At 41.9% G+C, this 14057-nt stretch overlaps 2 protein-coding genes across 5 annotated transcripts; both read right to left on the reverse strand.

Annotated features, from left to right (window-relative positions):
* Positions 1-590: 590 nt before the first annotated feature.
* susd4 (sushi domain containing 4) lies at positions 591-5130 on the reverse strand. Of its 4 annotated transcripts, none has more exons than XM_027004802.2 (9): positions 4992-5130; positions 4422-4586; positions 3806-4009; positions 3083-3256; positions 2645-2833; positions 2133-2324; positions 1809-1953; positions 1340-1725; positions 591-1215 (listed from the first exon to the last, which is right to left on the reverse strand). In XM_027004802.2, the coding sequence occupies exons 2-9, from the start codon at positions 4549-4551 to the stop codon at positions 1178-1180; spliced, it is 1458 nt and encodes a 485-aa protein (XP_026860603.2). In that variant the 5' UTR covers positions 4552-4586; positions 4992-5130; the 3' UTR covers positions 591-1177. The 4 variants fall into 4 exon arrangements, with proteins under 4 accessions (XP_026860603.2, XP_026860604.2, XP_035388381.1 ...); XM_027004803.2 differs by lacking the exon at positions 4992-5130 and adding an exon at positions 4876-4890; XM_035532488.1 differs by lacking the exon at positions 4992-5130 and having other exon boundaries at positions 3806-4006; positions 4422-4869.
* Positions 5131-8841: 3711 nt separating this feature from the next.
* On the reverse strand, positions 8842-11028 carry LOC113574147 (complement component C1q receptor). The gene has a single exon (XM_027004861.2). The coding sequence runs from the start codon at positions 10597-10599 to the stop codon at positions 8995-8997; it is 1605 nt and encodes a 534-aa protein (XP_026860662.2). The 5' UTR covers positions 10600-11028; the 3' UTR covers positions 8842-8994.
* Between the last annotated feature and the right edge of the window lie 3029 nt (positions 11029-14057).

Here is a 14057-nt window from a genome sequence, read left to right on the forward strand (position 1 = left end):
TACCAGCTGTGCAAAGAAACTGTCCATGATAGTGACTGTGACAGTGACCATCAGCAATGGTTACAGAGACAAATGGAAACAAAATGGAATACAAATTATAGTGTTTAATGAATGTTTATATTACTTACTATATATGTCATATCTGTTTAGAAGGATCAGTCTGCAAGGACAGTTTAGATTGTACTTAGAGTTGAATTACAGTCCTTGACATAAAAAAATGTAAACTGTATTGCACAGTGCTGAAAGAAGATGTTGAATCTCTGGTTACAAAGAATATTGACTAGATCTATAGGTTCACCTACATGGCAGGATTTAGCTCCGTTCACATGGCGGTACTGAGGGATAGCCTATCCTTTTCTTGGACCTAGAGAAAAGGGTTTCATCCATTACAGAGTTGTATATACCGAATAAAACAATTTAATATTTTTTTAGTCATATATTTGGATCTGATCTTAAAGTTTATTCAATCCTTTTACAAGATCTCTTTGTATGTTTTGTTTGTCTCTCTTTAATAATAGAAGTCGCAAATAGAAATAACACAGTTGTCAAGATGAGGTAATAGTTTCTTAAGTAAACAAACTGCAAAATGATTTACAAAAGCCTGTATTTAATTATGATAATTCCTGGAATTGTTAGCAGCAAACACACTTGTGAAATTTGATAATCAGATAACACTTAATTATAATGACATATTTATAAGTGTCATTTAATAAAAACTTTGCATTCTCGGTTTTCTGTATTAGAACAAGTTCAGATATTTTCATTGTGATTTAATAGCATTGTATTTCAATGTATCTACTGTTGTATAGATTTGAAGCCTAGCGTAGCTTAATAAAGTTAACCAGTAAAACACATAATTCAGTTTAATGTCTAGAGGCCATTTTTCATTTCCCCTTTGGTAACTGCTGTATTTTTGAGAAATAATATATGATTTACACTGAAACAATTTGTTCAACAATTAATGCATAGCTTTTCCCATGGTCCAAGCATGAGAAATTACAAATATGACTCTTATTGCCTGTACTTGTCCTGCTAATGTAATGTGCGTTTTTAAGATCAGCCATTCAGTAAGAGAAATAAACAGGCCTATGTTAATCAAGTGATGACAGTGTGGAGTGCTAAAATGCTTAAATACAGCAGTAAGAAAATCCAAATGTCATGGTAGATATCTACAGTGTCAGCAGTCCTCTTCACCGTCCTCCACAAGAGGAATTTCTAAAGAGAATCAATCAGACAGCACAGAGGTACAGTGATCAATTTACAATTAGATGCCATAAGCTCACAACACATTGTGTGTCTGTAAGAACAGTTGTGCTAAAAAGGGCTCCAGCCTCCTCACCATCTGCTATATCTACGCTGGGACTTGTGGAGGCAGTCTCCTCCATGGAGGTGACCACATTGGTCTTCTCAGACACGTTGTTCAGCCCCACAGCATGTGATGACGATGGATGTGTTGCTTGTAGATACTCTGATGTCTCTGAGATGTTGTCACATGAATCACCCTCCCCGCTGTCCAACAGAGCATCGCTTGGACTTTCTGCATGCCCCGGATACGAAGGGGGGTCTTGCTCGTCCGAGTGCTGGCCGCTACCTGGACCAGCAGGGGACGGCATATGTGGTGGCTGGTAATTTGGACCACTGACTGCCTCCTCATAGGACGGGAGGGGTACAGCAACGCCATCCACTACTATGACGTTGGGGCCCCTGGATTCCTCTTGCTCTTCACTAAGAAAGAAAGAAAGATTTGCAGTGTTTATTTCATTGCATTTTAAAATACATTTTCATTTATCCTATATCAAACCACTAACCTTGAACTGTGGCGGAGTTTGCATTTGAAATGGAACACCTTTGCCATGATCACTAGGAGCAGGGCTAGCAGCACACTGGAAGCAGTGAATGCCACCACTTTCCATGTTGTCACTAAGGACTCCTGAAAGCCTGGCCAGCTGGTGTCTGGAGGAACAGAGCAAGAATTCATGGGTTGTCTACACAGGCTTATGTCTTGTGTACTGTCATGAGGTCCATTACACTTCATTATATTTAATCATTGCTTATTTACATATACACTGTATACAACAAATAATTCCATAATGTTTTTCTTCATATCTTGGGCAGCACGTGACTAGACCTACCATCGTGAATGCAGTATATTTGCATCTGAGGAAACCACTGTCCATAAAGACAGGTGATATATTTGTAATCATTGGCTAGCGAATAGCCAGGATCACAGTAGAACTCTACCACGGTTCCATGGATATAGCGGTTACACGGCTCTGGATGGCACATGTAATCGCCATGCTCTACCATTGGAGGTAAGGGACATGCTGGAAAATAATAAAGAAATAAAGCTAGTATTAGGTATTTCTCTAAAAGGTTTTTTTGTATTTGACCATGGTTTACATCGTAGTGACTGTTCTCTAATTATAGGCACGTAGTGCATATCACTAAACCACCATAAAACACCTTCTTTACATGGCATCTACAAATGTGATATCTCTAACATCCCATATCAACATACAAACATAAAACTGGCACATGAGAAACCAGATTTACATTCACCCATGTAACCAGCAGCTGGTCTGATATTTCCATAATTATAACTACAGTAGTATGGAGGCTTTGCAACATAGTTGTGACAGATCACCTTCGACATCAAGGCACCGGGGTGGCACGTCTGACCAGATGAGGTTATACATGCATTCCAGTAATTCTGAGCCCTCCAGCTTGTAACCAGGGAAACACTGGTAGTGCACCACTGTTCCAACTGGCACAGAGAACTCCATCTCAGAGATGTTCATGTAACTATGCAGAGGAAGCAGGGGCCGCAGGCAGCCTGAGAGATTAGACACAGAGACGGGCCAGAGGAACAGATAGACCTCACTATAAACTGTGCATATGGGGTTCCAGTACAAACTGTGCTTTAAAAGTGCTTCTTAAGGAGAACTTTATCTGTGTAGATTATTTAACGTTGATGAAAATATAATGAAAGGTGTGTCTGGTGTGATGCAGTACACTGATTTTCTGTGACTTTTTTAAGGGCAGTACACAAGCAGGTGCAGTTTATGATCAGATTACATCATACCTTGACACATGGGTTGATTGTCCCATGTTCCATCCTCTTGGCACACTGACTCCATGTTATCCATGTCAGGATATCGGATCTGAAATCCCTCATGACAGCTTAGAACAAGGTTATCCCCAGGTCTGTAGGTCTTATTCGCAACATCAGCATCCTCAATGTAGGGAGGAAGACAATCTATGAATTACATGATTGAATGACATAAGTGAATGTTGACATTAACCAAACATTTTTTGTTTGTTTGTTTAATGACAGTGATCATTTAGACAAAGTCAACCAGATCTCATGATTAACTGCACAAATTCGCATAAACTGTAACCATAACAATGTGTAACATGCTAAAAATGCTAAAATACTTAAGTTTTTACATGGTTAAGTGCAAAATGTTTCTCAATCACTTCTGTTTACCTGCAATTGAATCTGCTCCTAAGGACAGCACAATAAACCAGTTTTCTCACATAGCATACTCCCAACACTGAGCCCATAGTTTTAAAAATGTTTCTTTGGGTATCTATGTGTAGTCGGCCCTTTTATGTATTATTGTTATCTAGGTAAGACTTCTGCATACCGCACCTTCAGGTTTAAGGCAAATCAAGAAGCAGGGTCACAGCAACAATGCAACAAAACTCCCTGAATCCTGAATTTGGTCAGGAAGTGCTTAAATATCAGAAAGTGTCTTGTTATTGTTGTTTTACAACAGTATCCTCTAATGTAACTTTTACTCACCGTCTGGAAGGCACACTGGTTTAAGGCTTGGTCTCCATCCCACTGATCCATTATGGAAACGTGTACAGGTGATCTTTGCTGCTCCTTTTAGTCTGTATCCCTCAGCACAAGAGAATCTGGCAACTGCATCCTCAAAGAAGACCCCAGAACCTGGTGTTCTGCTTCCATGCCCTGGAACACCAGGATCTCTGCAAAACTGCTCTACTGAAAATTGCACACCACACAATTAATTGAGAGTGATTCTTTTTAAAACTGCTGACCAACAGACGAACGCTTGTGAAATGCTTGTGTAGAGTCACATTTGGCAAACTAGCGCAGCATTGAGATGGTCCTAGATACAGAGCACGGGCATTGGAGTAGGCTAGGCACAAGGCCAGGCAGCCACGTACAAACAAAGAAGACTATGCGGGTCTTTAAAAATCACCTATAGTGATGATTCATCCTCGATGTTTCCCACAGGCTAGCTAGTAAAATATTATACTGTTATTACTTCGCGTAACAGCTTGTTTAATGTGTATAGCTGAGATTTGTTTGTTATTCGTAGGCGAAGCTTCCTCGTGACGACTGGATGAGTGTACTGGAGTGTAGGTTACATTTTGTGTATAAAGCTTCTTACCTATTGTAGGGTCCGGGAAGGCGGTGACCAGTTGAAGAGGGGGGATGGTGAATATCATAAGAAACTGGCCGTAGACAGCAATGCGGACAAATGGAGATGTCTTTCCTTGTCTATCAGCATGTTGATACATCTTTCACCGAGTCAGATTCATCTGGCGTCCGTGCTCTGAAATTATAATAATAACAAGAAAAAGCGGAGTAAAACGTCAACGCCGTAGATCTTCTGTGCCGTGGGTCATCAGCCCACTAGGATCGCATCGCCACCGCGCAGAGCGTGATGACAAATAAATCGCCATGGTAGGCTATGCGTAAAAAAACAAAGAACATGCCAGCGCTTCGTAATCCTTCATCCCCTATCATTTATAACGCATGATCGGTAGGCCCGTACAATACGTTGATACGTTCTTCCTATTTTAGTCGTAGGGTTGTCTACTCGATGATGAAAAATGCGTCACCTGCGCCGCTAGTATACATGCTACCTCTCTTTGTTTTAAACCAAGGTCGGCGAAGCTCCGAAAAAATCTGAGCACTCACGGATAGTCTACTTCATAGAAAGAGGACGAACTCTTACCGAAATTGTCGTGCTTTGAGAATCAGTTCCGCCTTGTTCTCCCGTGTCAGGTTTAATTGTTGCAGATAAACAAACACTTATGTAGATATCCCACTTTTGATCTTATTTTGTCTGTTTGTTTAGATACGTATTTAACAGAAAAGAAACGAAGACTTTTCTCTTGTTCGTAGGTGAGGCTTCCTCGTGACACGAAATGAGTTATTGAAGTTTTCAGGTCAAAGTACTGTTTAGTTTGATTGCACTAAAGTCACGTTTAAACCAAAACTCCATACAGAGAATATTGTTTTCGTCATTCATATTCAAATAGAAAACCAGGTAATATGTAATAAAAATAATTTGCATTTTAATAGGACTGCAACGCACACATCTTAGAAATTTTAAGTGCTGCCGTTAGTCAGGTTTGTCGTGGTTGTCTATGCTTCGAAATCAATTATTTTAATTCAATCAGTTAAGAGACTGGGAAAACAGGTGATTTCTTGCTGAATCCTGATAGATGAATGGCTCGTGCTGTTAATAACACAAAAGGTGGCAACTCTGAGAAATCCAATTATTAATTTATTGTGTTTTGCAGAAAAAAGGCCAGCTCATCTGACGGGAGCTAAAATACAAGAAAACTCAAGTAAATGCAAACATGCTTACATTCTACACATTTTGTGATCTGTGACGTTTTCCCGTCACACATGACAACTCAACCCAGGAGAAAGGTTTTCATTCAGATTTACATATAAAGCAATGCAATTAGAGGTTATGTTTCATAATTAAAGACAAAAACCTTCTATTTGAAAACACGTTCAGCAGCATACATACACATATCTCTAGCTTCTTACCAAATCCATTGGCTGAGTAATAACAGGCCACTTGAGAGAATGATGATTTAACCCCCAGGTGAAGAACAACTCTGATTACATTACTACATTTTGACAGTGTAGGTTACTAACCAAACAGAAAAGTACATACAAATTATTTTTAAGAACACAGACATGTAACATTGAACAATAAAACGAAATAACATGTATCCATGATCATATAATTATAAACATATGAAATGATAATTACTATTTAGTGGTCATTAATGTTATTAACTTTGTCCTTGCAACTAGAGCCCTTGTTTAGACTAAGCGTCTGTGTAATTCACAATCCCGTCGGACTGGGTTTCATTTTTACGCTTACGTAAATAATATATAAGTACCACCAGGAGAACGAGTGCCACCACAGCGAAGACTGTAAGGCCCACATACTCCCCCGAGGTAGCTGTGGACACAGGACTAAACTGAGAGGATTCATTAATCTGGTTTGGACTCATAGAAATTCTCAGAACACATTCAGATCCATTTACAAGCACAAAGCCTCCATCGCACGAACACGTATAACTTCCAATTGTATTTACGCATGTTTTAGCACAGTTGTGATTTGATTTACATTCGTCTATGTCCGTACAATTGCCCTCATCTTTCACGAAACCATCAGGACAATCGCATGCTGTACTATGATAACACATCGGTAAGCACGTGGGCGTTGTACAATAAAACTCACACAATCGAGGATTTTTTCTACTTGGCCTGAAATGCTTCCAACATGAACACATGTACCCACTACGGACTACATCGCAATTTTTTTCACAAGGACTTAGACTACAATCTTTTTTGCCGAGTATTACTACTTTCGACGTCATATCCAATGGCCAGCTGTCCCAACGAACATTGTCACATAAAAATCCGTCTATACTTTCGTTGCATGGTCTCTCAAACCACGTTCCGCTACTGGAAACCGATATGCACTTTGGAGAACAGAAAACCTTTTCATGTCCTGTTTTAAGAGTTACCTGAGAATCACCTTGTACATTAGTCGAAAAAGTTGGACACTTTCCTTCGCGTAGACCGCCAATCCAGAAGTTTCCAGAAGTCTTATTAACCAAGGCAGCAACAGTTTCATTCGAATACTTAGACCGTACTTGAATTAAGTTACCGCCCTTTGCTATGCACTCGTCCTGGGCAGTGGTGAAGGTACCGGGAATCCGCTGGATAGTTGTACATTTTTTTAAATCTTCTGAGCATGCCCAACGCATGGTATGTCCGACGTGTAAATCAATTAAAATGACACATAACAAGACTTGTCTGTAGTACTTCATTCTTCACACCTTGATGGAGACAGTAAAATCTTTTACCATATGAAAAGTGAATTACAGCCCTCATGTGCAAACCAAAATGCAGGAGTGAAGCTCAAACCTTTAAACACTGGTAGTCCCAGCCTTTTGAAATGAGGACGAATAGAAGGGAAGATTAGAGAGAGGAAGGAAACCCCTCCTAGTCAGAACTGTGGCATTTCTGGGTAATGTCAACTATTCCTTGTTGGAATATAATAGTCATAGGACCAACACCCATAGCCCTGTATGTATTACTACTGTAATAATGAGCAAGACATACAGCTTCTAGACTAAAATTACACTTGGTTTATAGAACAACCAAATGGTAATCCTGTCACTTGGTATTGCTTTAAAATGTTGGCTGTCATATTTTGCTTCCCTGAAACCAATAGGGCTCTGTGCAAATAACCACAGATGTTTTGAAACTCTAACTGCCTATATTACATATTCATATAACACTCTAGACTAAGTGGCCACGTTATTATGTAGGCTACTAGTCTGTATAGCTAAAGGGTGCTTTCTATTATAGCAGTTCCAAGCCAATTTTTAAAATTATTGCTGGTGTTGTATTTAGAAGACAGTGGACTGACTCTACTGGAGTTTTGTGGCCTGTGTAAGAACATCAATTTTCAGGTTTATCTTCAGGCTATCTAGCTAGAGGGTAAATGATTGTCCTCTTTAATATACATAGACTGATCACTTTATTTGGGCATTTAAAAAAACTAACACATTAATGAAAGAGGACACATAAAACAAGGCATAACGTCAGAGCTCAGGTTACCATCTGTCAATTAATATCTGTGAATTGACCAAAAAAAGTACTGGTAGCCCCTATACAGCTATATAGTACCTTAACCTAATGAAATGGCAACTTGGTGTAGATTTAAAGTCTTTGGAAACCCTTCATGCAAGCACAGGTTTAGCATAGACCTTAGATAGATAGATAGAGAGAGAGAGAGAGAGAGAGAGAGAGAGAGAGAGAGAGAGAGAGAGAGAGAGAGAGAGAGAGAGAGAGAGAGAGAGAGAGAGAGAGAGAGAGAGAGAGAAAGGGGGGCGCTCTTTCCTCTCTCTACTTGCTGTACCCAATTCAGTCCCCCAGGAGGCGGAGGTTTCCGGTTGAGAGTGCGCTCTGTGCATTCGTATGCACATTTCAACCCATGTAACTGGATGATAAAACTGTAATTGTAAAGTGGGAGCTACGCATCTGCTACTGAGAAGTGTTGAAAGCATGTCAAATCAGCTGTTTTTATTAACTTTCAATATCCACCACCACCAGATAAATTGATATAATGATAGCAGGACAAATCAAGCCAACATGCGCTGTGTGTTAAACGAAGTGCTACAAACACAACAGTTTCTGATTACCTTCATGTTTCCACTCTGCTTATGGTGGATATCTCGGTCATGGTGAATGAATTATGTCCAAGACTGACGTATATTTTATGGTATTTAGCTGACGCTTTTATCCAAAGCGACTTACAATTATGACTGAATATAACTTGAGCAATTGAGGGTTAAGGGCCTTGCTCAGGGGCCAAACAGTGGCAATTTGGCAGTGGAGAGACTAGAAACAGCAACCTTCCAATTTCAAGTCAAGTACCTTAACCACTGAGCTATCACAGAGGCTGTTAACAAAATATTTTCTTGTTCACTCAAGTAGCACAGTGATTAAATCATTAAGAATGTATTTGAAGTTAAAGTCTATGCTTGAAATAGACAAAGTATTTTTTTTATTTACACTGATAATTGAATACAATGAATTGTATGCAATAATTAGCCTCCCCAATAAAACAGCAGGCTTAATTTTATCCCAAGGTTAACGATAATAAGCCTGACGTAGTCTGCATCGCATTAATAAATTCAGTTGTGTTCTGATTCCGTTTGAAGTGAGACCCCAGAGGACACCCAGCAGTATCCGTCAGCAGTGGTATTTTTCTTCCTTGCGTCTTCCCGTGAACGGTGCCAGCGATGTAATGAGATAACAAACGTGAGCACAATTAGAAGTAACAGTGGAATCACTGTGCCCAAGACACACACCCAAACCAAAAAAGTTCGTTGTGAACTGTCCTTGTGAACACTGTTTCTTTCATTAGCCGCCTCTTCAGTAAGACGTGCAGCTACTGTAGTAGAATCAAATGGTTCTTTCGAAGTGGAAATGGGAAAGATTTGGTTTTGATCGGGGATACAACTAATTCCATCGTCAGCTAAACGGTGGTTTGCGCCACAGGAGCACGTGTAGCTGCCGATTGTATTAGTGCACTTATCTGTACAAGGAGAATTTAGACATTCATCGACATCTGTACATTTCTCACCATTGTCCGAGTCCCTGAAACCCCTGGGGCAGAAGCAGGTGAAGGAGCCCTCTGAATTTAAGCACTCTGCGTTGGGTTTACATGTGGATTCAGAGCATTCATCAATATCCTCGCATTTGCCACCCACGTCTTTAAACCCTTTTTTACATTCACACTTATAGGTGCCTTGATCGTTGTGACATATTTGGCCACCACAGACATTTTGACGACATTCGTCCACGTCAACACAACTGGTTTGGTCTTCGGCCAGCTGAAAGCCGTCTTTACATCGACATGAAAATCCAGTCGAATTCGATACGCAGACGGACTCGCAAGGGTTGTTATGGCAGTTGTCCCGCAGGATACAAGTGACTTTGTCATCACCGAGGTAATATCCCTCTTTGCATTCACAGCCAACCCCTGTACCATCGTTCTCAGAACAAAGGTGATCACAACCTCCGTTGTTATTTCTGCAGCTTCTTTTGCCTGAGATGCAAAAAGGTCCAGGTTTTTCCCAAACAAAACCAGTGTCTGTGTCTTTACACACCGTATGAAGGCGCTCACCAGTATCGGCGCAGCTTATTTCAGCAAATGTGCCAAACGGCAACATCGTGAATCCCTCATCTTGTTTTATTAGCTTTGAGAATGGCAGAGTATAATTAACTTCTCCCAGCCCCCATAACAACGGGGGTTTGCACATTCCATTGATAATAAACTTACACATATAAAACGCACTGTCTTTACACGACCCATCTCTCCATTTGAGCTCCTCTGAGTAAATGGAAACGCATCGCTCTTCTGTACATGTGCTGCTGGGTTTCTTGTTCCAATTGGAGTACGCGGAGTCTGTGTTACCCGAGATCCATTTAAAGCCATGCAAGCTTTCATCATTGATCATACATTTCCCCTTTTCCAACTTTAGTCCTATCCAGATTTTTTCCTCGTAAGGAAGCTTTCTTTTTAAAGAAACGATTGACTTCACATCGTTTAATTCGACAGCATTTCTTATTGTAATCAAGTATCCGCCGTTTTCGACGCAGTCTTGACTGGCCAGCTCAAACGTTTTGTTGTCTTTATGAAATGTGAAACAAGCGTTGTCTGTGCACCTGGTGGTCGCGTGCTTCGTTCTTACAGCACCAAGGAGAGCGTACAGCGTCAGGAGTAGCAAACGCATCGTCACGCAGTCTTCGAAAGATAAAGTTATATTCCGTTCATCTCCAAGCCCAGAAGTTGTCCAGAAGTAGGCATGCAATGTGCAGCCGTAAACCGAATGGCTTACTCAAGCAGCCTCATCCTGTTTGGTGAATACATCTCAGGGGAAACAATATTTAGCAGCATGTGCCTCTGTCTCTGACAAAGTTCCTGCCTGGAAGCAAAAAACAATTGTCCGTGCCACGCTTTGTTTTGACTCCTTTTTCAAATGTCTTGACCAAAGCAGCTTAAAACAAACGAGGGGCAATACGTTACCTCAGTGTAGGAGAGCTCAGTCATTCACTTAACTAACAGGATAAATTATCACCCCATTTATTTCAGTTAGTGAATTAGTGAATTAATGTAGCTAACTACATTAATGTAGCTATCTACATGAATTCACTATCATTCTCAGTTGTTTTTGTGGGCCTAAGAGCAGGATAAATTACTACCCCATTCATGTGGTAAATACTGCTGGTGACACAGCTTTTTTTAAAAAAATTAGGGCGTGGCCACGACTTATTAAGGCGTGGGAACGAGATCCTAACGCATAGAAACTAGTTACTAAGGCATGGGAACTTAATGATTAAGGCGATATACCGACTTAGTGAATCATGGAAACAAAATCATCGAGACGTTTGAATTAGATCATTAAGTTGTGATCACATGTAGCAAGGACAACAACTATGCTTTTGTGGAAAATGGAGAGTCATTTCTTCCTATTTGCCTATTTATTCTTGGTGTGAATTATGCGTGTAAACACAGACACACACACACACACACACACACACACACACACACACACACACACACACACACACACACACACACACACACACACACTCTACTAGATATACATAGCATACACATTGAGACATGGCATAAATTTAAGAAAGAGTGAGTTCCTGTATGGCAGTGTCCTTGGACAACTTGACATTTAGCCGTGCTCTTACATTTAGTGGATGATGAAATCTGTCACTTCAGCCAAATCTACGTACTGTCTGCATCAGAGGCCATGTGCTTTCAGAAGTGTCGCTTGTTTAAAATCATGTCTCAGGACATGATTCACTAAGTGTTCCCTTGCCTTAATGATCTTGATCCCTTGCCTTACTAACTAATGTCTTTGCACTAGGATCTCGATTCCACACCATAATAAGATGTAGCCACGCCATAAGTTTTTAAAGAAAGGATTACAACAGCAGGGCTCCGTAATGTAGTCTAGCAAAGTCCAATGATATTATCATCAATTTAAAAGATGTCTTGTTTCAGTTTCCTTTTTATTATTGAATTAGCTCACTGCTGTGCGTACTGTTAATTAGTTAATCCAATTAAATCTCAATCTTGGAATAATTATCTGTTCAAATGTCTTGTTTCCATGATTCACTTGCCCTTAGTTATCTTGTTCCCACACTTTAATAAGTCTTGTCCACACCTTAATTTTATTAAGAAGGGATGTCACCAGCAGGGCTCCATAGCTGAACAAACCATTAAACTAAAAGTAATATGACCACTGTCTTAATAAATATTTGCTTAATTTGATTTCGCTTTTACACAAATAGGCATGAAGGAATGAATCCATTAAAAAAAGAAAAAAAAAGTTATTCCACCAAAACTACAGTTCCATGATACGTTGTGCATAACCCCACATTGCCCAGGTAGAGCATTTCAAAAAGAGTGTTTTAGTTTGGTGGATCATTTAAGTGAAGATAGAAATGCTCATGGCTGTCACTAGGCAGTCCTGAGTTTTAGAATTTAGCTTTTTGAAATTCATTATGATGTAACGATTTCCCTTAATGAAAACAAAACCAAGGAACAGAGCAGGAACACAAAGGGAAACAGACATGACTGGGAAACCACAGAAAGAGGAATGCCAGGAGGGTAGCCATTCCTGACAGAACCCCCTACTAAAGCACGCAACACTGGGGTGCGCAAAATGAAAAATATGACTGGCACAAGGCACTGACGGAAGCAGAACGGGCAAGACAAGGAGCCAGGACAGGAACCGGACTACACACAGGAACAGACAGGAGTTCAGGTTAGACAGAGAACAGGAACCAATGGGCTACACGAGGCAGAGACAGGGACAAAAGGAGGAGCTAGGGATGACAAGACCAGACTGGAAGCAGACAAGGAAACACATGGAATAAACAACGAAGGGACAGATCCAGGGCCAGGACTACTGCCAGGCTTCGTGGCAGGGCTCGGGGACATGTCGGTAGCAGGCACAGACATGGAAACAGGGACAGAAGGAAAAGCCAGAGGTAAGTATATCTAGCAGGACCAACATGGGAACAGGAACAAAGTACACAAATGGCACGGACACAGGCACTGGGATGTACAAGGAAACACTAATGCCTCACGGTAGGGTAACAGATCGCACTAGGTTGACAAACAGGCATGGATCTACAGACAGGAACACAGACAAAACCGGTAACAGGAGCAGGCAAAACAGGAACAGAGGATACAGAGGCAGAGAAGGGAGCAGTATTGGGGGCTGGCGCAGCAGCCTCAGGGGGCAGAGGAGTTGCAGAAGTTACACCAGGCCTAAACACAAAATCCGTATGGGTTCAGGAGGTTGACAGAGGGGCCTCAAGAGTCACTGGCTTGCTATGAGGTGTGGCTGAAGGAGTCCCAAACATTTTTGGAGGCACACAAGTAGCGGGTATAGGGGCCACAGAGGAGCCTCGTGGAGCAACCACGGGGTCAGGCTTGGCATGTGGCGTGGAGACAGACCTGGTGTGGGGACATGTGAAGTGGCCTCTTCCACCCCAGGAACAGGCGGGTCCGGTGACGTGGCGTTGAACGGTGAGTCCGGGAGGTCTGGAGGAGCAGCTGCGGCGTTCAATGGCGAGTCTGGGAGGCCTGAAGGCGGTGCTGTGCTGTCCAGTGGTGCTGGAGGGTCCAGAGATGCGGCTGTGGTGGTCAGCGGCAGCGGGTCCAGGAGGTCTGGAGGCGAGGCTGTGTCGGTCAGCGGTTCCGGAGACGTGGCTGTGGTGATCTGTGGTGGTGGTTCCAGGAGGTCTGGAGGTGTGGCTGTGCTGGTCAGCGGTGCTGCAGGGAGGTCCAGGGGCGCACCTACAGGTACAGACTCAACAAAAGAAACAGGAACAGGTTAAGAGACCTCTTGGGCAGTGAGAACAGGCCAGGTGGCCACCACTAGGCTGGGAACAGGAACAGGACTGGCAGCACCCACTCTGCCGGGGACTGGGTCTGGACGGGCAGCGTCTCTCACGCCGGGAACTGGAACAGGAACTGAACTGGTGCGTCTTTCATGCCTCAAACATTCATGGCAATGGCATCCACTATGCTGGGCACATGAACAGGATCAGGATGAGTGGTGTCTCCTGTGCTGGGGACTGGAACAGGAATTGAACTGGCGTGTCTCTCATGCCTGGAACATTCATGGCAATGGCATCCACTATGCTAGGCACATGAACAGGA

The sequence above is a fragment of the Electrophorus electricus genome, chromosome 13 (assembly GCF_013358815.1).
Source record: "Electrophorus electricus isolate fEleEle1 chromosome 13, fEleEle1.pri, whole genome shotgun sequence".
Lineage (NCBI taxonomy): Eukaryota > Metazoa > Chordata > Actinopteri > Gymnotiformes > Gymnotidae > Electrophorus > Electrophorus electricus.

Coding starts and splice junctions, on each gene's coding strand:
- LOC113574147 (XM_027004861.2), bottom strand. CDS start 10,599: ATGCGTTTGCTACTCCTGACGCTGTACGCTCTCCTTGGTGCTGTAAGA.
- susd4 (XM_027004802.2), bottom strand. CDS start 4,551: ATGTATCAACATGCTGATAGACAAGGAAAGACATCTCCATTTGTCCGC. Junction 4,010..4,421: donor CTTCCCGGACCCTACAATAG/GTAAGAAGCTTT, acceptor TGCAATTTTCAG/TAGAGCAGTTTTGCAGAGAT. Junction 2,834..3,082: donor CAATCAACCCATGTGTCAAG/GTATGATGTAAT, acceptor CTAATCTCTCAG/GCTGCCTGCGGCCCCTGCTT.